Source organism: Panthera onca, chromosome E1, assembly GCF_046562875.1.
Source record: "Panthera onca isolate mPanOnc1 chromosome E1, mPanOnc1 haplotype 2, whole genome shotgun sequence".
NCBI classification, from domain to species: domain Eukaryota; kingdom Metazoa; phylum Chordata; class Mammalia; order Carnivora; family Felidae; genus Panthera; species Panthera onca.
Genome location: NC_138352.1, coordinates 50645781 through 50672746, shown reverse-complemented (window position 1 = coordinate 50672746; position 26966 = coordinate 50645781). Strand labels below are relative to the sequence as shown.

General features: G+C 42.6%; 1 protein-coding gene across 3 annotated transcripts in view; it reads right to left on the bottom strand.

Annotated features, from left to right (window-relative positions):
- Window positions 1–26966, bottom strand: part of CA10 (carbonic anhydrase 10 (inactive)) — a 492279-nt gene that overhangs the window by 393924 nt on the left and 71389 nt on the right. For all 3 annotated transcript variants that reach the window (XM_060646444.3, XM_060646443.3, XM_060646442.3), the window contains exon 3: window positions 11047–11121. In XM_060646444.3, coding sequence (XP_060502427.1) covers window positions 11047–11121 — 75 coding nt within the window. The remainder of the gene's footprint in view (window positions 1–11046; window positions 11122–26966) is intronic.

The following is a 26966-nucleotide window of genomic DNA, read 5'->3' as shown; positions in this document are numbered from 1 at the left end:
ATGACCAAAGCAAAGTCCAAGGGGAGAGCACTGCTGTGTGGACTCACCCACTCCCCGCTCTAGTAAATGAAACAGATAAAACACGAACATACACAGTAAGGAGCGACTACCTCCAACAGCAGAGGGTTATTTCCCTTGACCAAACAATATGGAACCAGGACTCTGTAAAATGCGAGTTTTACCTCAGAGAAATTAAAATGAAATTTTACACTCAAACAAAAAGGTGTGCACATACTTTTGTAGCAAAGAAACTGATGCCAAAGTGACATATCAAGAGGGGCTTGATTTTAGAATATCTACCTCCAGAATGCTAATAATTATATAATTACTGTGTCATTTTGAGCCACTGCTTGTGTAATTTGTTAAGGCAGTCACGTGAAACCAATGCAATGACTTTATCCAATACTCAACTGGGGTGTGTTAAAGGATGATGGAGGGCAGGTAATGTTTAGGGGCTGAGGCATCCTCTTCCCTTCCGCAGGAGACTGAGTGGGGCAGGCGTGGTCATGCAGTGAATTCCTGAGGGGAGAAAGCCTGAGCAATACCTGACCCCGGTGTCAACAGAGCCTGTCCGTTGGAAGTGGAGTGGGAGCTTGGGAAGATGGTGGCAAGCAAATGCTGAGTCTGAGCCAGCCGCCAAAAGGCAAGCTCGCCAAACACAAGGACAGAGGTCTGAGTAGGGAGAAGTATCAGAAGCCAGAGTCTGCGGCTGGAGGAGAGAAGGGCAGGGGAGATAAAAGCAGGGGGAGAATGGCTGGAGAGCAATTCGGGGTGGCGCCTGGATGAGCCCCTGAGGGGTGTTGTCCACTGGGAGCCTCTACGAGCCTTGTCCTGCCCACCTCACTGCTTCTTTCCTGTGTCTGCAATGGGGAACAATTCCACCCTCCAGCAAGTTGCCCAAACCAGAAACCTGGGAGTGTTGTATAAAATCCTTCCGTCTGTCTCCCTCACACTTTCCGTTGATTATAAATCTAGGAGCACTGGCTGAGAAATCAGGGGCGGGGTGGGGGAAGCTAGCTTTGGTTTTCTTCTGAGGATACTCTTCATGGAAAGGCAACAGACACAATATCCGATCCAAAAAATATTATTTCTCACCTCTCCTTTTGGAGATGTTAGCCTAGAACAATGTCTATTTCATCTTCAACTGTGACCGGTTTAGAATGAGCATTTTAGCAGCCTTGTACATATGAAGGAATGAGGGGCACAGCCCGGCACTGGTTACCATGTAGAGGAATGAAGGTCAAGGTGTTAGGGCCAAATTCCATGATGGCCCCCAAGATTCTCACCTGCTGGTGTACACACCACCTGAGCATGAATCGGATTTGTGTGAATAATGGAATTTCACTCCTGTGACTACGTTACGTGTTATGTCAGAGATGAAGGGACTTTGCAGATGTGAATGAGGCCCTCCATCAGCATAAGGAGAGTATCCTGGGTAGGTCTAACTTTTAAAAGAGAGTCCAAACCTTCCCAGAGGAGAAAGGAGAGATTCAAAGCAAGACAGTTTCTTCTTGGCCTTCAAACAGTCGGTCATGCTGTGAACTGTGGAGACGGGACAGCCTACAGGAGCTGAGGGCATCAGTCCTACAACCGCAAACAACTGAATTCTGCCTAGAACCTATGTGAGCTTGGTCCCAAATGAGAAGCAACGGGACTGACACCTTTCACAGCCTTATAAGACCCTGAGCAGAGGACCTAGCTGAGCCATGCCTGAACTCCTGTGGAAACTGCAAGACAATAAAATACGTGTCTGTTTACACACATTTAAACTCCTAGACGAATGGTGATTGGCTATGCAGCAATAGAAAACAAATATAGACACCATCTGCTCTATGGAGGAATAAGAGGCAGGTGTGACCCCTGGCAGGTCACCCCACGTCACCAAGCACCCACCACCCAGCTTCCCTCCCTAGGAGGGCTGCAGGGAGAAAAGAGAGCTCGCATTCCTTACCCATGTCTATAGGAGCCTTTCCCAAGCCAAGAAACCTGGCCATTTGGAACAACGCAGGTAATTAGGTATCAGTGCTAAACTACAGGTAACGCCGGCAACAGATATTATTACTGTCATCTTCTAACAATCTTGAGGTTTTAAAACTCCCCAACAAGGAAGAGGTGGGAAGCTGTGCAGGCTGGGAGACTTTACTGTCCTGCGCGAACCATCTCTACTTGATTTTGAAGAATATACCATAACATGGTGAGCCATCTGGCTCTACCAGTGAGCCAAAGCAGCCTCCTAATCCCACCCATGATCACAAATGAAGCTTTGAGTTTCTCTATTCATCATTCAGACAGTTAGAAACTCACTTGCATGATCCCTTGGTGCTTGCCGGATCTCCGAGGAAGAGTGAATTGCTTACAACTGCTTACTCTCCTTCCATTGTTCCGGGATCCTCATGCAGAAACTTGAAGTGTGGCCCAACCAAGTGTGATCTGGCTCCTGACCACCTCCAGTCTCAAACCACTTTGCCTCTGACACTCTACACTCAGGCCACAGTGAAGTTTGCTCCATTTCTTTTTTTTTTTTTTTTTCAACGTTTTTTTTTTTTTTTTTTTTTTTTTTTTATTTATTTTTGGGACAGAGAGAGACAGAGCATGAACGGGGGAGGGGCAGAGAGAGAGGGAGACACAGAATCGGAAACAGGCTCCAGGCTCCGAGCCATCAGCCCAGAGCCTGACGCGGGGCTCGAACTCACGGACCGCGAGATCGTGACCTGTAGGCCACAGTGAAGTTTGCTCCATTTCTAATGCACACCATGCTCACACATGCATGCCTCTGAGACTTTATGCAGGTGCACTCTTCTGCCTGGGACACACCTCTAAGCCTATTTGTCACATCTAGGGCTCCTGAAACCCTTCCATATTCCCAAGAGATACCAGCACTAGGAGCATCTCCAGTTCTAATGAGGCAACTTAAGGTGGGTTCCTGGATGGCCTCTGGATGAGGGCTGGTCAACAGAAAGACCAAGCCATGATTAGAAGCTTAGAATTTTCAGCTTCTCCACCCCACCAATTCCTCCATAATGTGGAGGGCAACTAGAAATAGAGTTAGCAATCGATCGTGCTCACCTGATGAAGCCTCCATAAAAATCCCCATGGCGGGGTGTTTGGAGAGCTTCGAGGCTGGTGAAAATGTTCATGTACTAGGAGGGTGTACACCCCAACTCCACAGGGACAGAAGCTCTTCTCCCTGTGTATTTCTTCAACTGGCTGTTCATATGTATCCTTTATAACATCCTTTAATAAAGTGGTAAATATAAGTGAGTGTTTCCCTGAGTTCTGTGAGCCACACTAGCAAATTAATTAAACTGGAAGAAGAGATGGTGGGGACTTCTGATTTGTAGCCCAATCAGGCAGAAGTTGTGGGTAACCTGGGGACCTATACAATGTGTAACTGGCATCTGCAGTGGGGTGGTGGCAGTCTCATGGGACTGAGCCCTTAAGCTGTGGGATCCGACACTAACTCCAGGTAGAAAGTGTTACAATTGAGTAAAAGACAATCAGTTGGCGTCATGGAGAATTACTTGCTGTGCGGAAAAAACCTCCACACATTTGGTGACCAGAAGTGTCAGCAGTAAAATGTGAGGAGGGGACACACGTGGGAAACTGGAGGTTTTCCCAATGCACCTTTATAGCCCATACAGCCCATATAGTTTGCCGTGCTGTGTTTATTTTGATGCTGCTGCTGGTGCTGTCCACCTAGCTTCAAGGAGCAGTAACTCCTCTGTTCTGATCCAAGTTGATTTAGCAAACATGGAGGTCCCCCCCCCCCCCCGGCTGTATGCAACGTCTGTGCTATGTCCTGGAGGGGTAGGGGTAAAAGGACATGAGGCTCCTGTCCCTGGAGGCTAGACCCTCCTCAGAGCCCCCACTGCTCCTATCTTAGCTCCCATCTCCCTCATTCTGAATCTTGCATTAGTTTTCATCCCTCCCTTGGCCCCCCCAAAACCTTTAGGGTGACATCTACACTGACAGCTGGTATGGCCTTCCATGACTGGACCCCTGCTGCCCTCCTCAGCCCTAACTCCCCCTGAGCTATCTGCACAGTGAGCCCCTCTCTTCCCAGACTCCTCCCCTTTCTGAAACACCATTTCTTCCCTTATTCCCCTAGCAGAATCATACATGTTACCCTTGGGGACTCAGTCCAGGCATTTCATCTGCTGGGAAGTCCCCTCTGTGCTTTCTCGAACTGGGTAGCCCCAGACACCCTCCATGGCAATCCTGGAAGTGCTATAGCATGATGGATCTCTCTCTCTCTCTCTCTCTCTCTCTCTCTTTCTCTCTCTGTCACTATCCTCGGCTCCTTTAAGCCACAGTGGAATGTTCTTTGTGTCTTTATCCACCAAGAATCAAGTATGGCCATGCTGAAAGCAGGCATCCAGAGACAGATTGCAGAATGAGTGAGTTTAAGAGCTCACATTCAGCAACCTGAGAGCGACCCTTAGGTGGTGGTGAAATGGAAAAGAGGTTCTTCACCTGCTCCAGGGTTTCATAAAGTTCTAAAAATATATACCCCCAGTGTCATGATTTAAAGCTTTAAAATGGAAGCAACCCCTTGATTCTGATGTCCTAGTCTGAACAGAGAAAAAGAAACTTCCCATCCAAACATTGCCATGTGAAGCAGGTGTTGGGAGTGAGAAGCTACTTAGTACTTTTAGTGACTGTCTCTCCCACTAGATGGAAAGAAGTTAGAGGCCAACTCCTTTTTATTTTTATTTTTAAATGTTTATTTATTTATTGAGAGAGAGCGCATGAATAGGGAAGAGGCAGAGAGAGAGAGAGAGAGAGAGAGAGAGAGAGAGAGAGAGAGAGAAAATCCCAGGCAGGCTCCATACTCAGCACGGAGCCCAACTCGAGGCTCAATCTAATGACCAGAACCATGAAATCAAGCCCTGACCCATGATCAAGAGTCAGACGCCTAACTGACTGAGCCACCCAGGTGCCCCAGAGGGCATCTCTTTTTTAAAACCCCAGGTTCCAGCATAGTGCCTCCTCCATAGAGAATGCCTGATTCCCCCACTGTTTTGGATAAATGGAATGTGAAAAGACAGTATTTGGCACAAATTTTTCTGAAATGTGTTAAATGTGTATATTTATGCTAAATGATAAATGTGTTATCTACATGTGTGAAAGAGAAATATACTTTAAATGTCACTAAACAAACCCTATGCTGAATCCTTCCATAACATGATTAACCCAGTTTTGGGGTTTTGTTTTTAGGATTTTTTTTTTATTTCACAGTATTAGTACAGGTGCTTGCCATCTCTTGCCTGGATGATTAAAGAAGAAAGAAAGAAAGAAACCACCTTGAGGCGCTGGGGTGGCTCAGTCAGTTGAGCATCTGACTTCAGCTCAGGTCATGATCTCACAGTTCTTGAGTTCGAGCCCCGTGATGGGCTCTGTGCTGACAGCTCAGGGCCTGGAGCCTGCTTTGGATACTGTGTCTCCCTCTCTCTCTGCACCACCCCCCACCCCCCCACCCGCCCGCTCACACACTGTCTCTCTCTCTCTCTCTCTCTCTCTCTCAAAAATAAACATTAAAAACAAAACAAAATCACCTCATGAATCCTTTTGCCTCTGCTATTCTTTTCAAAATACAGTATACATCTCCATTACTATAGTCATAGCTGGTTTTTTTTTTTTTTTAGAGGAGGGGGAGGGCAGAGAGAGAGGGAAAGACAGGATCTTTTTTTTTTTTTATTTTTTTAAATCTTTATTTTTGAGAGAGAGAGAGAGCAAGCGTGAGACCAACACAGAGAGAGGGAGACACAGAATCCAAAGCAGGCTCCAGGCTCTGAGCTGTCAGCACAGAGCCTGACACGGGGCTTGAACTCATGATCCACGAGTTCAAGACCTGAGCCTAAGCCAGATGCTCAACTGACAGAGCTGCCCAGGCACCCTGAGAGAGGATGTTAAGTAGGCTCCATGCTCAGTGTGGAGCCTAACACAGGGCTCAATCCCATAACCCTGAGATGATGATCTAAGCCAAAACCAAGAGTCAGGTGCTTAACCAACTGAGCTACCTGTGTGCCCCAATAGCTGGCTTTTATTTTTTTTAATTTTTTAATTTTTTTATTTTTTTTACCTCTCCTTCACTTTTATTTTTTTCAATATATGAAATTTATTGTCAAATTGGTTTCCATACAACACCCAGTGCTCATCCCAAAAGGTGCCCTCCTCAATACCCATCACCCACCCTCCCCTCCCTCCCACCCCCCATCAACCCTCAGTTTGGTCTCAGTTTTTAACAGTCTCTTATGCTTTGGCTCTCTCCCACTCTAACCTCTTTTTTTTTTTTTTCCTTCCCCTCCCCCATGGGTTTCTGTTAAGTTTCTCAGGATCCACATAAGAGTGAAACCATATGGTATCTGTCTTTCTCTGTATGGCTTATTTCACTTAGCATCACACTCTCCAGTTCCATCCACGTTGCTACAAAGGGCCATATTTCGTTCTTTCTCATTGCCAGGTAGTACTCCATTGTGTATATAAACCACAATTTCTTTATCCATTCATCAGTTGATGGACATTTAGGCTCTTTCCATAATTTGGCTATTGTTGAGAGTGCTGCTATAAACATTGGGGTACAAGTGCCCCTGTGCATCAGTACTCCTGTATCCCTTGGGTAAATTCCTAGCAGTGCTACTACTGGGTCATATAGGGTAGATCTATTTTTAATTTTCTGAGGAACCTCCACACTGTTTTCCAGAGTGGCTGCACCAGTTTGCATTCCCACCAACAGTGCAAGAGGGTTCCCATTTCTCCACATCCTCTCCAGCATCTATAGTCTCCTGATTTGTTCATTTTGGCCACTCTGACTGGCGTGAGGTGATATCTGAGTGTGGTTTTGATTTGTATTTCCCTGATGAGGAGCGCCGTTGAGCATCTTTTCATGTGCCTGTTGATAGCTGGCTTTTTAAAATACACATTACTGTGTCTCTCTAGAGCTTAGGGGTGTCTTATAATTCCTCTACTTTTAAAGGGACTGTGTCTAAGCTCTTGAACACGAAACACAGAGTCCCATAGCCAGGCCCCCTTCTGGCCTCCCCACATATCAAGCTCCATAGTGTGCTCTGTCCTATAGACAGTGTCCGTATGCATGGTGCATTTCCACCCCTCTCTGCCAGTGCTATTTGCTCTGATGTCCCCCTCCCCCTTCTCCTCCTTTTCCACTGAGAATCCAGAAGCTGGAAGAATGCTTTGGGCTGCAAGTGACAGAAAGCCTGACTCAAAACAGCTCCAACAGTAAGAAGTCTGTTATCTCACTTAAGAAAATCAATGTTGAGGCAATTCCACGGTTGATTTAATGCTAAGTCAGCCATACAAGATCTGGGTTCATTCCAAGTTTCTGTTTTACCATCTTTGCTATAGCTTTTGTCCCCACCATGGGTAGAATTGTTTACCACAGGCTTATGTTTATATTAGTGAATCAGTCAGGGTTTTCCAGAGAAACAGAACCAATAGTGTGTGTGTGTGTGTGTGTGTGTGTGTGTGTGTGTGTGTATACGTGCACCCCATCTGTATGTGTCTATTTGTAAAGAGAGATTTATTCTAAGGAATTGGCTCATTTGATTGTGGACACTGACAGATCTGTAACTTGCAGGGCAGGCTGGCAGGTTGGACATCCAGAGAGGAGATGGTATAGTTTGAGGCCAAAAGGTTCTAGAAGCATAATTCCCTCTTCCTTGGGGGAACCTCAGTCTTTTTCTCTCAAGGCCTTCAACTGATTTGATGAGGCCCACTGCCATTAGGAAGAGTAGTCTGCTTCAGTTAAGCTCCACTGTTGTAAATGGTAATCTCATCTAAAAAAAATCTTCACGGAGACATCAAGGATAGTGTTTGACAAAGTATCTTGGTACTGCAGACCATCCAATCTGATGCAGGAAATTAGCCATCATGATGTCTAAATCCATCAGTCTCAAGAATAATATGAAATCACCATGATTGGGGTAGATAGTAATCAAGAGTAACTTTCTGGGGCTGGGGAAGGACTCCTTCTGAGCCCATGGCTGTCTGGGGGGGTGAACACAAATCAAATCAGGGCTCTGCCTGCAAAGTAGGCTGTAGTTAGGGGTGAGGCTAGATGAAGGTGTGGATTTGAGCAGGTAAACGAAGTCTACTAGTCAACAGGCAGACAGAATCACAACACTTTACAGGCTCCTTTACATGTTCTCTAGACCCTATTAGAGGCCTTGTTACACTGAGTCATGGGTTTATGGCTTATCTTCCTCTTTAGACAGTAGGTTCATCCTTGAATAATAACTGTGTACCCATTACCTCTTTATCAACAGCCCCATACATGGTTCTCAACACTAGGAGCCTACCCCATAGGTGCTTTGAACTGACCGAAGTGGGTTATTCTTGTGCTAAATCAACCCCAGGCTTGCCACTCTTAGAGAAGTCCTATATTTCTACGCACCACAAGCTGTTGAAATCACAGATTCCCAACTGTTATGCCAACTGACAATTATTTCTAGATACTCTTGTAAAGAACTTACAGGGCAATAAAACTTGTCCAAATCGTCTCGTCATACAGAGTTCTCTTTTCTTTCACACATCCATACCATGAAAAAAAATCCCAGTGGCAAATCAAGGAACACTGTCAACCTTATATTCAGCAATGATAATAAGAGATAAAGGGTCTCTTTATTGCCCTAAGCACCAATTTAGATAAAGTAGGTCATTTGAAGTCTGTCAGATGTTAGGGCCTCAGGTCCAATTACTTAATTCAAAAATTCTCATGACTCTTATCTTTTTTTTAACAGAGTGGAGTGCCCCGAAGTTTAGGAAGTAAAATCATCAGCTACCAGTCTTCTGTACCAGGAAGCCAAAGGGCTTTGAGACCATTCAATGCAAAGGATGATCAAGTCACTTCTCAGTTGGTCACTGCGTCCAGACCAGTTGCGTTCACCCATCCCGGGAACAATTACTAAGCATCCCCCATGTTCTACGCATCATGAGAGACCTTCACTTGCATTATTATATTTCCAGTTTATGGCTCTCTGCCTTTTCTGAAGCAGAGAAGTATCAGATATCCAACTACATTGCTACCGATAAAATAGTAATAGTTATATCAAGAACAACTGATATGTCCTGCCTCACACCATGCACCACACATTACCATAAGCACCTTATCTGCATTATCTAATTTAATCCTCACAAAACCTCATGAGGCTGACTGAGTCCTTATCTCCATTTTAGCAGATGGATAACCCAAGGATCTGAGAGTAGGCAGGCAACTTGCTGACAGAACTACCAATAGGAAGCCATAGAACCCAGACTCAATGCCAGGTCTGCCTGGCTCCAGATTCGGCTCTCAGACCTCCGCACCTTACTGCTTACCATATAGCAGGTTTTATTCATAGTATCTCATATAAAGCTGGAAATGAGGGGAAGTTTGACTTTTTTTAAATCAACACGTAAAAGGAAAGATGAAACTTCTTTTCTGTGGCTGTCTGAGAAGCAACTGCCAAATCAAAAGAGGACCTTGCAAGCGTGTAGAGAAGGAATGTGTCAACAGAGCGGAAAACATCAAAAATAAAATGTGGGGCAGAAGAGCAAAACTTTGCACCGCCTCTTCCATATTATCCATCAACACTTCAGTCACTACTGAGGATATTATCAGTTTAGCAGGACTCATTATAACCTGAAGGGAATGCCCTTTGTGGCTCTACTCCCATAATCACAAAGCACATGAGTGTCATTATAAACACAACTTCTGGGATGTCTCGAATATGGGAAGCAGATTCCTTAGAAACACAATAAGCACTCCATTGGAAAGGGATGTCTCCAGTTGTTATGGATAAAATGCCATGTATCTATATCACACCATATGAATATAGCACGTGTCAATTAAGTTGTTCCAAGATTATTATTAGAAACCTGATCGTTTCTGGGTGAATTAATCAAGACCGGTTTCTATGCCCACTGGGCCAAGGGATAAATGTACCAGAGTAAATTTGTGCAGTTAATAATATCAATTTATGAGGCTATTTGGCAGCCAGCTGGCTTTTTTGTGGGTCACCCACTCTCCCCCACCAAGCTGTTTCCTCTTCTTGGAAAGCCCCAAGAGCGTGTATTACTGTCCCAGGGCACAACCGAGAAAGTGATGCTCCAAGGGCTTTAACAACTTGCTGAGCTCTGCACAGGTGATGTAATGAACTCTACAGAAGAACGGGCACAGGCCATATAGCAGCCAAGAATGAACCAGGGGCACTGTTCTTCCCACCTGCCACCAACTACAAAGATCTCCACTGACACTGGAGCTTTCTGTTCTTAGGGCCTAAGTGGGGGCCCATACTCGCTTCTCTCAAGAGCTTTCTTTCTTACCTTCCCACATCTCAGCAGTTTAAAATATTCTGACATATCTCACCTGCCTTCCCCTCCATCCTTCTCCTTACCATTCTTGCTCTTTCTCTCGCCTCTCTCCCCACGGAAGTCTGATACAGCAGAAGGATGAGGTGAGAGTGGTGGGGAAGACAGGAGAACTCTCCACCTTCCTTCGAAACTAGAGTCATGGCTTTAATTTCTGGCTCTGCCTTGTCTTCAGTTCTCTTCCCCCAATGCTGACGGCATCCACTCCGCCTGTTATTTTTAGCCTGTGCTTGGCTCAATGTGCTAAGTCCTGACCACAGATGCTACTGAAGTGACATCAGTGACAGCATGCATCCCAGCAAGCCTCACTGTCATGGTCAGCCTTTCCAGCCTTCCTGTTTCATCAATGTTCAAAGATGGCTCTTTCTCGCTTCACCGAACTCCAGCAGACAGAGCTTCAACACTCTGTCCTCCCCTGGCCTCTCCCTGGAAGAGCCACCTGCAGAGAGAAAGGCCTTGGCAGGTAGGCTCAGATGGAAAAAGGTGGTCTTGCCTAAACCGCCACTCCTGAACAAACCTTCCCCGGATGGAGCATTCACCTGCAGTGGCAGAGGAACCCTGCTGCTTCTGGCGATACCTTTCCTGCCATGTAGCAAACGCAAAATTCTGGAAATAATATTCTATTTCATTCAAATTCTTTTCTTAAAAATAAAATGACAAGAATAAATGTGTCTTTACCTGGAACAAAGCTTCCCTGGACCACCTCCTTGTACGCCCACCAGCCTTCATGGATTTTTGGTGAATTCTGTTGAGCTAAAAGGGGGAAGAGAGGAAGAGAGATTAAGAGAATAGCAGACAATCCTTTGGTCCTGGCCACGTAAGAAGGGTGAATAGACATACAGTACTCCTTTTCTACCCACAAGCCATCCAGCATCCCTCCCTCTTCTTTTCTTTAAAACAGATTATTAACCTGTAAATATACTGTCATTGCGTTTTTATACAAAGCACTCAGGAGAGGTCTATTGAAGAGAAGTAGACAGTAATTATGTATTTAAGCCTATCTGAATTCCCCCATCACTTGTCTCTACCTCTGAATCACCTCTTTTCCACACCTGCCCCTACACTCATGTACACACACATGCACGTACACACACATACACACACACACACACACCACTCAGACTGAGGCTGATCCCATGCACAAGCCAGGCAAGAACTCTCCATGTGCACAGACCCCTTAGGAACAGAGAGGGCATAAGGCATTTGCTAAAATGGCTAGGCTAAAAGAGGGAAGGGTGCAATTGGCCAGCTTTCCTCAGGTTCCAGGAAAATGAAAACAAGAATATAAACGATCATGGTGAGAGGTTTTGACACCATGAAGAGAAAAAATGGAAAGCCCAAGTAACTGGGACAGAGCATAGGGATCTGTGAGCTCATGCTGACGTGATCTCAGGATAATCTCTGACCTTATGACAGATGGTGGGTGAATTGGGGCGATTCTATTACATGTGGGTATACACCCCAAAGTGCAGATAATACAGACTTGTGTGGATCCCTTTACTACTGAACAGTATTCATATTTCAGCTTCCCTTCACACTGGAAGAAAATAAGGTCATTTCAACCATATTTGTAATCTGGCAAGTAAATAGAAATGTTAAACCTTGACTTTTATTTCCTTTCTTTAAATCTTATTCTTTTTTTCAGTCTCCTTCAGACTCATCATTCTGGGTTAGAGATAATGACACAAGACAATGTGTCTGAAAGCACAGTTTTGTGTAGAGAAAGGATTTGCCAAATTAAACTTCATCTTCCATATGAGCTCCAATTGCTTAGATCCAAGTGTCTTCCCAGAGTAAAGATACTTTTTCTGCCTATGACCTTAAGGCCCCTGAGGCTTGCAGCTCTGTGATGAAGAAGGGTTTATAACACAGGATGAGTGAAAGAGAAGCCAACTCCTTCTGGAGTTGACAATGAGGTTTGGTATCTTCAGACACGACCAGAACAGGAACAAAGAACCTATTGAAGGCTCTGGAAAGGTATCATCTTGGAAGTCACCCAGTACAAATCTAGGGCTTTGGGATGCATCAAAGTACCCTGGGTTACCCAGTACCCCACTTCCAGGTGGAGTGGATAGAGAACTCAGATGTTTCCACAGCCCTGGAGGAAGCCCTAAAGGCAGGGGAGTTGAAAGCCAGTGCATCTGTCCTGGGGCAGCAGGCAGGAAGTGGCCTCAAAGCAGAGGCTGCAATGGCTTTGTCCAGCCAAGGACAACAGAGTTAACAGAGACTCCACGTATTTGTGTCACTAGGGAAAGACAAGGAGATTTGAAGTCAGCCAGGAAACCTTTACATCTGATCAAGTTGAGAAACCAGATCAAGACTTACATGGTTGGAAAGTTTACCAAGTAGGTGGACAAAGGATACTTCTCAGGTTCAGCACAATCCTGATGCCTCCTCTGAGACCTGACATTGCCGGATCCACTCTTACCCTCCTTCCCAGCTCACGGGAGGGAAAGAAGGGAATGCCAAAGGCTCAGAAATCTATGAGATCAGATTCACCTAATGTACTCAGACCCAGGGGCTCATTTTTGAAACATTTTGTAACGCTCGCCTTGATAAGTAAATAAAACTTATAGGCAGTACATTCTAGAAAGAGAGAAAGAAAGAAAGAAAGAAAGAAAGAAAGAAAGAAAAGAAAGAAAGAAAGAAACAACTCTGATATTTCACTAAACCTCAGCTCAACTCTGCTGCACACGAAGCATGTCCCAAGCCTGGAAGAAATAACACACATCTGAAAGCCCAAAAGTATTGAATGGCAAACATCACCTAACAGCTTTGCATTACAGATAAGCCAGGATTGATTTTCCCTACCAAAAAAGACAAGAATTTCTGAGTTTTATAAAAAGGCACCAAATTTTATCCAATCAGGATTGTTGCCTGTCTTGAACAATTTTAACCATAAATGCAGCTTGCTTGCTCTTTCTTTTGCTTGCTTGCTTTTTAATATGGCCTTCTTTCTTTATTCTCAGAGGTAGTTGTTGGGAAAACCATAGTCTCTTGTATATATTTATCATTACAAGTAAAGATCTGCACAGCACTAAAAACTGTTTTATATTAAATATTTTTACCAAGCTGTTTTACAAAAACCTTTGTTGCTAGTCCTTACACACACATCCATTTCAAAAACGAACATAGTGCTTTAGCTATAATGTAAAGGATAGATGAATGTAATTCAAAATAATATATATTTGTGTATGCTTGAGCCTGATGCATTAGAACGGACACTGGTAAATGATCATCTACTAAGCAAAGATGGCCCACTGACTGTTCTGGTACCAGTCAAGAGCGAAGAATGGTTTTGCATTTTTGAGTAGTTAAGAAAATAAAAAAGGATGTCTTATGACATGTGAAAATTATATTAAATGGAAATTTCAGTGTCTATAAATAAAATTTTATTGAAACACAGCCATGCCCACCTATTTACATATTGCCTCTGGCTGCTTTCTCACTAGAATGGCAGAGTTGAATAATTGTGACAGAAACCAAATGGCCCGCAAAACTTAAAGTATCTCCTATATGGCTCTTTACAGAAAGTTTGCTGATTGTTAATTTACACACATAATTTCAAAAAACAACACAGTGTAATGCTTTACCTGTAATACAAAGGATTAATGCATAATCTGTAATAAAAAAATATATATTTCAGTTTATAAATACTTGGTTGTTATGCACCAAAGAATGAAGAAGTTGGATGCTTGATTGAAACGGGAACAAAGGGGCGCCTGGGTGGCGCAGTCGGTTAAGCGCCCGACTTCAGCCAGGTCACGATCTCGCGGTCTGTGAGTTCGAGCCCCGCGTCAGGCTCTGGGCTGATGGCTCGGAGCCTGGAGCCTGTTTCCGATTCTGTGTCTCCCTCTCTCTCTGCCCCTCCCCCGTTCATGCTCTGTCTCTCTCTGTCCCAAAAATAAATTAAAAACGTTGAAAAAAAAAATTAAAAAAAAAAAAAAAAAAAGAAACAGGAACAAATAATACGGTTGTACTGTATCTGGGAGGCCACGATCCACAGGTGGCACTGCTCTTGGTGGTCTGATTTTCCAAAATACTCAACAACTCTTGGTAAAGTTCAGAACAAAATAAAGTACCATCTTCCCATCTTCCCTTGATATACACAGTATTTGCACTGCCGAAGAACAGGGTATACTAAAACTATGTAAGAGATATTCTGTTCACAGGCAACATGGAGTTTGTAAGTTCAGATAAATAAAAATTTGTCACTCACTTGAATGTCTGCTGGGACATGGGACAACGTATCACTGTCTGAAACCGTCAAATATGTTACAGAGGATATTCTCTGCCCACCCTGACCCAGTTGGTGTCAAACGCAGTATCTTTCATTAAAACAATCTCACCATGCCCTTCTTGACAGTCATCAACCTAATGGGATTATTTATAGCACTATTTACATATGCTAAATGAGTGAGGATAAAACATCATGTTGAATACTGATCAGAGGAGACTGTTTTCCCTAAAGGTCTATCTGAATTGTAGTGTCAAGTCCACATGTCATCACCGCATTGTATATTCAAGTATTTTTTTCTGCTTTTTCCTGCCATTTGACCATATCCTCAAGAAACTATCATTTCCAGTGAGGAAGAAAGAGAAAACAAAGATGTTTGCTCTTAAGACAACCACAAAGGAAAGCTAATTCCAACACAGTCCTGAGTAAACTAGTCGACTAAGTTTTCAGATTTGTAGATACATTCATATTCTCTCTCTCTCTTCTCTCCGTGCACACCCCCCCACCCCCCACGCCACACACAGAGGCTGTTTAAGGAAGACCTATCAGTCTGACTGAAGCACTGATTTAAGAGATGTGATTTAAAAGGTAGAAGAAAATAAAGTCTTTGGATAATTAAGGGTATTGCAACTTCTGTCCCATTCAGAAGGCTGCAAAAAGCCTTGCTCTCCCTTCATTCCGCCTAGGCCAGCCCATCCATTCAGAAGTGAAATTATGTAACACTTTAATAGGTGGGAAGACAATCAGATCATCTGAATGAAGTCTGTTATAATGATAGAACTGCATAGTCTCTGTTTGCTTTCTTTGACATGCCTTGTGAAGGATGCAAACTCGACCTGCAAAAATCCATCAGCCTGAGCTGAGCCCACTTGCTGTCCATCAATTACAAAATACGATGCCTGCAGGCTAGATTTGAAGAAAAGCAAGGTGCTTTATATAATGTGTTTTCAAATGCCCTTGTATGCCCTGTCTGGCCTCATACTGTTGGGCAATGTGGAAAGACAGGACAGCACATTGTAAACGCACCTCATTTAAAGCCCTGCTACAGTAACCATGAGTGTTGCAACAGAGCTCAGAGAGAAATACTGGCTTTCCATTTTAAATCTTCCTAGCCAGATCCTCCATTATCACCTGTTGTTTACATCTGATACCCAGTGAGTGGAGAGCCGGTTGAGAATTCCTCACAGCAAACAGGTGAACAGAAAGCAGCCTTAGCTGCTGCAGCACTCTGCCGGTGGATAGGATTTCTTTACTTAACGTGCAGCCAGCCCTTGGGAAAGATCCAGGTGTCTAATCAAAAAAAATTGTGTTGACAGTAAAAGCTGTCATCCCTGCCAGATGAGGAGAGATATACATAGCAAGGGCCCCTCTCTTGATAGTAAGGAAAACATATTTCAATGTTATTCTCCTTTTTTTCATTGTGGCAGTTTGAGAACTTGTGAGTTTCAAAAGAAAACTCAGAATCCCCGCATTTGGAAAGAGACACAGAATTCATTGCTCCAATCTCCTTCTGGGCATTTGAGGAAATTGACGAACAGAGGAAGGCCACCACTAAAAAGAAAAAAAAAATGTATATGGTGTCTTAGAACAAGAGTCAGCAAACTTTTTCTGTAAATGGCCAGATAATAAATATTGGAGGCTTTGAAGGCCATTCAGTCCCTGTCCCCACTACTCCTCTGTGCCACTGTAGTCCAAAAGCAGCCAGGGACTATATATAAATGAATGGCTGTAGCTATGTGCCAGTAAAATGCATTTACAAACACAGACAGAGGGCTGGATTTGGTCTGTGGTGGGCAGCACTGTGCTGATTCCTGTCTTAGAGCTAGGAACCATTTTTGTCATCTAGTTCTGCTTCCCTGCTCAAACATTCAGAGGTGAGCTACTTTAAAAGGAAAATTAGAAAGAATTTGGAAGGAAATGAGTTTCTAATTACAAGTAAATGGCATCTGATCAATAAGCACTGTAGAACGCAATGTATAATCCTAAATCTTTTCCAAACTCCCTGAAATTGATCACTAGAGTCTACACAAAATACCACCATGCCCCATCCAAGTCCATTTCCTCTGGGCTAAACCATCAAACTTGTAGGGACCTCATATAAACATGCCAGTCCACACCCTCATGCTGGGTTTTTCAAACAGTCATTAAGGAACAGACTGATTCCTAAAACCCTTCTTACCCTTCCCATACATCTATAAAGCATGTTTCTGGATGACTCATGGGATTCTCAACTGTTTCCATAGATAGAGTAATTATGTTTTCACATGCTAATTCCCTCACATCCTTTTGAGATGAACTTTTGCAACTCTCCCCTCTCTCTATATTTTCAATCCTATCACCACCTAACACCTAACACCTAACATCTTGTGTTCAGAGAAAACACAATCGTGGACCATCTCCATGTGGAAATTACAGTGGCTTCTTGACCTAATGGAAAAGAAAACTCAATGGCAACAATTGAGAGTATCCTGGTGTGGTGGGGGAGGAAATGGCACAAGATGGAACAAAAGAGCCCTCACCAAGGGATCTGCAGGAGAAGGACAATGGCTTGATAAGACTCCAGTCAACAGGCACCTAACCGTAAGCATGCACATTGCAAAAAGTGCACTTCCAAGCCCTTGCTCAGTACAATGGTATCTGTGCCAGGTGGTCTAGGACAAGGGGAGATGGAACCAAATATAGGGGAGAGGCAGTTAGAGTCTAGGGACTACTGTGTTACTTAGTTTTAATGGGATGTGAGGAGTCCTGAAGAGTAGCTTCCTTAGGAAACTCCTTTTCTCTGCCTAGGAGGTAACATAAGGAAGGACACACCCAGCCTATTGGATCAGAACACCAGGTGTTAGAAGGTGAAAAAAAAAGCCGTGCTATCACTGGATGCAGGATGCAAAGTATCACACTCCCTATCCCCATGACAATCACGGTTTTCCCTTAAAGGGTCAAGCCTGTCCCCTACACGGGAAGCAGGAACAGAGAAGAGCATGGATCACCAGAGGAAATGGAAATGGCCATCCTGGTACACTGCACGGCCCCCCTGGACCTGCCAGGGATAATGCTCTTGCCAAGTGCTTGACTTTTATACATGGTGTAGGTCTCTCCCTCCTCCATGCACCTGTCATATTATGTCATCCTACATGTGGGCACTGAGATCGTGCTCCACACTTATCTGGTTCCATGTCATTCTTTCACAGTCAACTGTAGCTTTCTTGAGGCCAGAAAACATGTCTTCTCTTGAAATCCCATGATCTACGCAAAGCTCGGTCCACAAGAGGTGCCCAACAAAGCTGGAGGAGTGCGTGAAAAATGCTGTGTCAAGCGGAACATGATATACAAAATTGCGGTACAGCTCAAACAGTCCTTGGGAGGTTGTAGTTTATATCCAAAGACTTGCTGGTGTGATGCCCGTATCTGTGGCAATGGGAACGTCCACAGAAGCGTGTTGAAGTTGGTTGACAGGCCCACACTCACTTGACAGATGGAAGGGCACCAGGAGCTGACACTCTGCCTAGAGAAATCAAAGCCACAGCAAACTGTTATCTGGCTCAATGTGTTTCATTGAAAAGTACGGTGGGGGTGGGGGTGATACTCTACCCGAGGGTACTTACATCTGTGCCATTCTTTACATTTTTTTAAGTTGTGAGAAAAGGGTGAGACTCCTCTCTATCCCCCTATCCGATGTGACCCCCATTTACCATAAAAACTAGACAGAACACTCAGACCAAGGATTGCACTGGCTAACAGAGCCACAAAATGACTGTTCCAAGCACAGAAATCACATATAAGCCAGAACCACCTTGCACATTTGGTCAGACTCAAGCAAGCTGGCATTAACATTGTATGTGCATTGGAAGAGTAAGAAAAAAAAAAAACTTGGTAGAACGGACTGTATTACTTTCACCTAAATGACTCAGAATGAAATGGCAATCAAGAGGTTCAAATGTAGCTGTAGTCAAAAATCAATGAAAGGAGGGTGTCTGGGTGGCTCAGTCGGTTAAGCATCTGACTCTTGATTTCAGCTCAGGTCATAATCATGAGATCAAGACCCGCATCTGGCTCTGTGCTGACAGCACAGAGCTTGCTTGGGATTCTCTCTCTCCCTCTCTCTGTCCTTCCCTTGCTTGCATGTGCAATCTCTCTCTCTCTCTCTCTCTCTCTCTCAAAATAAATAAACATTTTTAAAAAATCAACATGAGGAAAAGTCCCTAACATGGATGATTTTTAGCCCCTCTAACTGGTATTCTAGAATCCCTGCCATTTGGATTTACCAGTCTGAGCTCATTTCACATAATCTTTACAAAATTTCTGCTCTACCTGCTGTCCCCAAGTATTCCTGTTTACTACTCTTCTCACACCTTTGCTTTTGCCTTTTTGTTTTACTGCCTGGAATTCTCTCTTTATCTACTTCTTCTTGACTAGCCTTACTTGATTCTCAAAGCCTCACCAATTTGCCCTCTTTTCAAAAAATTATTCCTGATCATTTTAGTTCCACTGTGATCCCTCACTTCCCTGAATTTCAGCATGTTAGTGTCTCATTTGCACTTTCATTATTTCAACAAACGTCACTGAGTACCTGTGTTTGTGAGGCAGTGTTCTAAGCATCGAACATACAAAGTTCCTGTTTTCCAAGGACTTGTATTCTATTGGAGGGGATAGAAAAAAAAAACACAAGTAACTAAATTAAACTATAAGGAGAACATTATGTACAGAAAGCATTCTGCAGTATAATCAAAGATTAGGACAAGACAGACTTTAGATTGTGTGACAGTTGATGGCCTTTGAGATTATGATACTTAATCTGAGATTTAAATGACAAAAAAGATATGGCCTCCTGAAGATGAATAGCACTAGTATTTCAAGTGGATTCAAAGGCCCTAAGGAGGCAGAAGGAACTTTTCAAGAAACAGAAAAGTAGCCATTAGGGGTGAACGACAGATGCATGGAAAGAGAGGTTTAAGACGAAGCTGATGATTTAGGTTGTGGTCCAGAAGAAAGATGGTGGTGGCTTCAACTAGGATTATGTTGGTGAAAACAGAAGTGGATGGACACCATATGATTTAAAGGAAGACTGAAGAGAACAGCCTGATGGAAAGAATGAGGGAAGTTAAAGACCACAGATCAAAGAGAGCTCCTACCTTTCTAAAAAAGTTTTTTTTTAATGTTTATTTTTGAAAGAGAGAGACATCATGAGCAGGGGAGGAGTAGAGAGAGAGGGAGACACAGAATCCAAAGCAGGCTCCAGGCTCCCAGCTGTCAGCATAGAGACCAATGCAGGGCTCACACCCATGAACCATGAGATCATGACCTGAGCTGAAGTCGGACACTTAAGTAAGCCACCCAGGCTCCCAGAGAGCTCCTACCTTTTTTGCCCTGAGTGATTCAATGTTGACAGTTATTGAGATAACAAAAGAGATGGGGGAGGAGTATCTTTGCAGCATGAAGGAAAGTCAAAAGTTCCATTTGAGTGGCACCTGGGTGGCTCAGTGGGTTAAGTGTCTGACTCTTGGTTTCAGCTCAGTTCACCATCTCACGGTTCGTGAGTTCAAGACCCACGTGGGGCTCTGCATTAACAGTGCAGAACCTGCCTGGATCCTCTCTCTCTCCCTCTCTCTCTGCCCCTTCCTCACTCGTTCTTTCTTTCTCTCTCTCTCAAAATAAATAAACTTAAAAAAAAAGGAGTTCCACTTGAGATGGTGAATGAGCATTTACACAGAGGTGTCAGGTAGGTGGCTGGATAGAAAATGAATTCTGAAGAGTCAAAGTGGGATATGCATTTATGACTCTTTGACATATAAATGATATTTAAAACACTGAGTTTAGAAGAGGTCACCAAGAAGAATATGAAATGTAACTACACATATGAAATGTGTAGACACTTTCCACATAAGCTCACACTCAATCTCTGTTATTATCTCTATCCTTCATCAGTATCTTTGTCACAATTAATGAAACAGTATCGATACGTTAGTAGTAACTAATGTCCACACTCTATTCAGATGTCCTGTATTGTCTAACCTGAAGCCCTTTCCCTGTTCCGGGATCCCATCAGGATCCCACATTCCACTTAGCTGTCATGTCTCCTTAGGCTTCTCATGGCTGCAGCAATTTCCTCATATACTTTTAATTTGTGGCTTCCGACGGCCCTGTCTCCCTAACTAAATTAAAACCAACTCAAGGGGTAAATCTTGTGCCTCGTCAACTCTAACATAACGCATGTAATAGGTGCCCTGGGCATGCTGTTTAATAAATATCTGTTTAACAAACCTAGGAAGGGGCGAGAGAGACAGGTGAAGCTCCATTTAGAAATGCCATTCACAAGTTTTCTAGGAATACCCACCCTTCAGAATCCTTGCCATGTTCCCTAAGGTAAGTTTAATGGTAAAGAGTCATGAGAACTTAAGAACCATGTCACTCAAATAATAACAACAGTAGAACACAAAAGAAAAGGGATGAAAAAAATCTCTCATCTATGTGAGACTGTAGCTATAATTTCGTTTTCTGCCTCTCTCACCAAACATCACTTCCTGAGTTGTTTTCTTCTTGTTGTTAATGTCTTTTTTGATAGTCCTTGTAGTGGATATGCCATAATTCCTCCATTATGCCCTTCCAGTTGGCTATCTGGTTATTTGAATACTGCAGTTCTTTAAGTCCAGAGTTTCCCCTGCTCCCCTTTTAGAATCTTAATCTTCAAGTGCAGCATACCAAAATCAAGGTCAAAGGACAAAGGATACGTGTATTTGTTAACTTACCTGGTAAAAAAAATGTATAGCGATTTGCATTACCATAGTAATGTAAGTGGTTATTTTTAAGGGGAAATTCTGGGGTAACTTCAAGACAAATAAATAATGATAGAATAATGCTAATCTAACTGAAAAGCAAATTTGACCTCTGACAAATAGGCAACTATCAAGAAGCACTGTAACTCTGTCTAAAAAAGGATCGTTTTCCATCACAAATTCATGTTATGAACATTTCATTGAAGTCAGGACACATTTTGTATTCCATTTTTTTACTATTATTTATCATCTTGGAATCAGGTATAGATGTATTTTCCATAAATATTATAGATCAATTTGGTAGTAAGTTCCTGTCCATGTTTTAAAACAGTTGGAGGAAACTTCAGACCTCAAACGTTCAAGTCCACTCCCAGATTCACCCTGCATCCTCTGCCCCCCCATCAGAAGGTGAATGTGTGTGTGTTGTATTCAGAATACTAAAAGGGTATTGATACAATGAAACAATTTTTATTTTATTCTATTTTTTTAAAATTGTTTAATGTTTACTTATCTTTGAAAGAGAGAGAGAGAAACAGAGTGTAAGCAGGATAAGGGCAGAGGGAAAGGAAGACACAGAATCTGAAGCAGGCTCCAGGCTCTGAGCTGTAAGCACAAAGCCCGAGGCAGGGCTCTTAACCCACAAACCATGAGATAACGACGTGAGCTGAAGTTGGATGCTTAATCAATTGAGCCACCCAGGCACCCCATGCAATGAAACAATTTTTATTTTTTTTTCTTTCTTTTTTCAAAAGAAATAAATTTCAAATTTCAAATAAATTTCAATATATGAAATTTATTGTCAAATTGGTTTCCATACAACACCCAGTGCTCATCCCAAAAGGTGCCCTCCTCAATACCCATCACCCACCCTCCCCTCCCTCCCACCCCCCATCAACCCTTAGTTTGTTCTCAGTTTTTAACAGTCTCTTATGCTTTGGCTCTCTCCCACTCTAACCTCTTTTTTTTTTTTTCCTTCCCCTCCCCCATGGGTTTCTGTTAAGTTTCTCAGGATCCACATAAGAGTGAAAACATATGGTATCTGTCTTTCTCTGTATGGCTTATTTCACTTAGCATCACACTCTCCAGTTCCATCCATGTTGCTACAAAAGGCCATATTTCATTCTTTCTCATTGCCACGTAGTACTCCATTGTGTATATAAACCACAATTTCTTTATCCATTCATCAGTTGATGGACATTTAGGCTCTTTCCATAATTTGGCTATTGTTGAGAGTGCTGCTATAAACATTGGGGTACAAGTGCCCCTATGCATCAGTACTCTTGTATCCCTTGGGTAAATTCCTAGCAGTGCTATTGCTGGGTCATAGGGTAGGTCTATTTTTAATTTTCTGAGGAACCTGCACACTGCTTTCCAGAGCGGCTGCACCAATTTGCATTCCCACCAACAGTGCAAGAGGGTTCCCATTTCTCCACATCCTCTCCAGCATCTATAGTCTCCTGATTTGTTCATTTTGGCCACTCTGACTGGCGTGAGGTGATATCTGAGTGTGGTTTTGATTTGTATTTCCCTGATGAGGAGCGACGTTGAACATCTTTCCATGTGCCTGTTGGCCATCCGGATGTCTTCTTTAGAGAAGTGTCTATTCATGTTTTCTGCCCATTTCTTCACTGGGTTATTTGTTTTTCGGGTGTGAAGTTTGGTGAGCTCTTTATAGATTTTGGATACTAGCCCTTTGTCCGATATGTCATTTGCAAATATCTTTTCCCATTCCGTTGGTTGCCTTTTAGTTTTGTTGGTTGTTTCCTTTGCTGTGCAGAAGCTTTTTATCTTCATAAGGTCCCAATAATTCACTTTTGCTTTTAATTCCCTTGTCTTTGGGGATGTGTCGAGTAAGAGATTGCTACGGCTGAGGTCAGAGAGGTCTTTTCCTGCTTTCTCCTCTAGGGTTGTGATGGTTTCCTGTCTCACATTCAGGTCCTTTATCCATTTTGAGTTTATTTTTGTGAATGGTGTGAGAAAGTGGTCTAGTTTCAACCTTCTGCATGTTGCTGTCCAGTTCTCCCAGCACCATTTGTGAAAGAGACTGTCTTTTTTCCATTGGATGTTCTTTCCTGCTTTGTCAAAGATGAGTTGGCCATACTTTTGTGGGTCTAGTTCTGGGGTTTCTATTCTATTCCATTGGCCTATGTGTCTGTTTTTGTGCCAATACCATGTTGTCTTGATGATTACAGCTTTGTAGTAGAGGCTAAAGTCTGGGATTGTGATGCCTCCTGCTTTGGTCTTCTTCTTCAAAATTACTTTGCCTATTCGGGGCCTTTTGTGGTTCCATATGAATTTTAGGAGTGCTTGTGCTAGTTTCGAGAAGAATGCTGGTGCAATTTTGATTGGGATTGCATTGAATACACGTGTAGATAACTTTGGGTAGTATTGACATTTTGACAATATTTATTCTTCCAATCCATGAGCAGGGAATATCTTTCCATTTCTTTATATCTTCTTCAATTACCTTCATAAGCTTTCTATAGTTTTCAGGATACAGATCTTTTACATCTTTGGTTAGATTTATTCCTAGGTATTTTATGCTTCTTGGTGCAATTGTGAATGGGATCAGTTTCTTCATTTGTCTTTCTGTTGCTTCATTGTTAGTGTATAAGAACGCAACTGATTTCTGTACATTGATTTTGTATCCTGCAACTTTGCTGAATTCATGTATCAGTTCTAGCAGACTTTTGGTGGAGTCTATCGGATTTTCCATGTATAATATCATGTCATCCGCAAAAAGCGAAAGCTTGACTTCATCTTTGCCAATTTTGATGCCTTTGATTTCCTTTTGTTGTCTGATTGCTGATGCTAGAACTTCCAACACTATGTTAAACAACAGCGGTGAGAGTGGGCATCCCTGTCGTGTTCCTGATCTCAGGGAAAAAGCTCTGTTTTTCCCCGTTGAGGATGATGTTAGCTGTGGGCTTTTCATAAATGGCTTTTATGATGTTTAAGTATGTTCCTTCTATCCCGACTTTCTCAAGGGTTTTTATTAAGAAAGCGTGCTGGATTTTGTCAAAGGCCTTTTCTGCATCGATTGACAGGATCATATGGTTCTTCTCTTTTTTTTTTTTGTTAATGTGATGTATCACGTTGATTGATTTGCGAATGTTGAACCAGCCCTGCATCCCAGGAATGAATCCCACTTGATCATGGTGAATAATTCTTTTTATATGCCGTTGAATTCGATTTGCTAGTATCTTATTGAGAATTTTTGCATCCATATTCATCAGGGATATTGGCCTGTGGTTCTCTTTTTTTACTGGGTCTCTGTCTGGTTTAGGAACGAAAGTAATACTGGCTTCATAGAATGAGTCTGGAAGTTTTCCTTCCCTTTCTATTTCTTGGAATAGCTTGAGAAGGATAGGTATTATCTCTGCTTTAAACGTCTGGTAGAACTCCCCTGGGAAGCCATCTGGTCCAGGACTCTTATTTGTTGGGAGATTTTTGATAACCGATTCAATTTCTTCACTGGTGATGGGTCTGTTCAAGCTTTCTATTTCCTCCTGATTGAGTTTTGGAAGAGTGTGGGTGTTTAGGAATTTGTCCATTTCTTCCAGGTTGTCCAATTTGTTGGCATATAATTTTTCATAGTATTCCCTGATAATTGTTTGTATCTCTGAGGGATTGGTTGTAATCATTCCATTTTCATTCATGATTTTATCTATTTGGGTCATCTCCCTTTTCTTTTTGAGAAGCCTGGCTAGAGGTTTGTCAATTTTGTTTATTTTTTCAAAAAACCAACTCTTGGTTTCGTTGATCTGCTCTACAGTTTTTTTAGATTCTATATTGTTTATTTCTGCTCTGATCTTTATTATTTCTCTTCTTCTGCTGGGTTTAGGCTGCCTTTGCTGTTCTGCTTCTATTTCCTTTAGGTGTGCTGTTAGATTTTGTATTTGGGATTTTTCTTGTTTCTTGAGATAGGCCTGGATTGCAATGTATTTTCCTCTCAGGACTGCCTTCGCTGCGCCCAAAGCGTTTGGATTGTTGTATTTTCATTTTCATTCGTTTCCATATATTTTTTAATTTCTTCCCTAATTGCCTGGTTGACCCACTCATTCTTTAGTAGGGCGTTCTTTAACCTCCATGCTTTTGGAGGTTTTCCAGACTTTTTCCTGTGGTTGATTTCAAGCTTCATAGCATTGTGATCTGAAAGTATGCATGGTATAATTTCAATTCTTGTAAACTTATGAAGGGCTGTTTTGTGACCCAGTATATGATCTATCTTGGAGAATGTTCCATGTGCACTCAAGAAGAAAGTATATTCTGTTGCTTTGGGATGCAGAGTTCTAAATATATCTGTCAAGTCCATCTGATCCAATGTATCATTCAGGGCCCTTGTTTCTTTATTGACCGTGTGTCTAGATGATCTATCCATTTCTGTAAGTGGGGTGTTAAAGTCCCCTGCAATGACCACATTCTTATCAATAAGGTTGCTTATGTTTATGAGTAATTGTTTTATATATTTGGGGGCTTCCATATTCGGCGCATAGACATTTATAATTGTTAGCTCTTCCTGATGGATAGACCCTGTAATGATTATATAATGCCCTTCTTCATCTCTTGTTACAGCCTTTAATTTAAAGTCTAGTTTGTCTGATATAAGTATGGCTACTCCAGCTTTCTTTTGGCTTCCAGTAGCATGAGAAATAGTTCTCCATCCCCTCACTCTCAATCTAAAGGTGTCCTCAGATCTAAAATGAGTCTCTTGTAGACAGCAAATAGATGGGTCTTGTTTTTTTATCCATTCTGATAGACTATGTCTTTTGGTTGGCGCATTTAATCCATTTACATTCAGTGTTATTATAGAAAGATACGGGTTTAGAGTCATTGTGATGTCTGTATGTTTTATGCTTGTAGTGATGTCTCTGGTACTTTGTCTCACAGGATCCCCCTTAGGATCTCTTGTAGGGCTGGTTTCGTGGTGACAAATTCCTTCAGTTTTTGTTTGTTTGGGAAGACCTTTATCTCTCCTTCTATTCTAAATGACAGACTTGCTGGATAAAGGATTCTCGGCTGCATATTTTTCCTGTTTAGCACACTGAAGATATCGTGCCAATCCTTTCTGGCCTGCCAAGTTTCAAAGGAGAGATCAGTCACGAGTCTAATAGGTCTCCCTTTATATGTGAGGGCACGTTTATCCCTTGCTGCTTTCAGAATTTTCTCTTTATCCTTGTATTTTGCCAGTTTGACTATGATATGTCGTGCAGAAGATCGATTCAAGTTACGTCTGAAGGGAGTTCTCTGTGCCTCTTGGATTTCAATGCCTTTTTCCTTCCCCAGTTCAGGGAAGTTCTCAGCTATTATTTCTTCAAGTACCCCTTCAGCACCTTTCCCTCTCTCTTCCTCCTCTGGGATACCAATTATGCATATATTATTTCTTTTTAGTGTATCACTTAGTTCTCTAATTTTTCCCTCATACTCCTGGATTTTTTTATCTCTCTTTCTCTCAGCTTCCTCTTTTTCCATAACTTTATCTTCTAGTTCACCTATTCTCTCCTCTGCCTCTTCAATCCGAGCCGTCGTCGTTTCCATTTTGTTTTGTATTTCCTTTAAAGTGTTTTTCAGCTCCTCGTGACTGTTCCTTA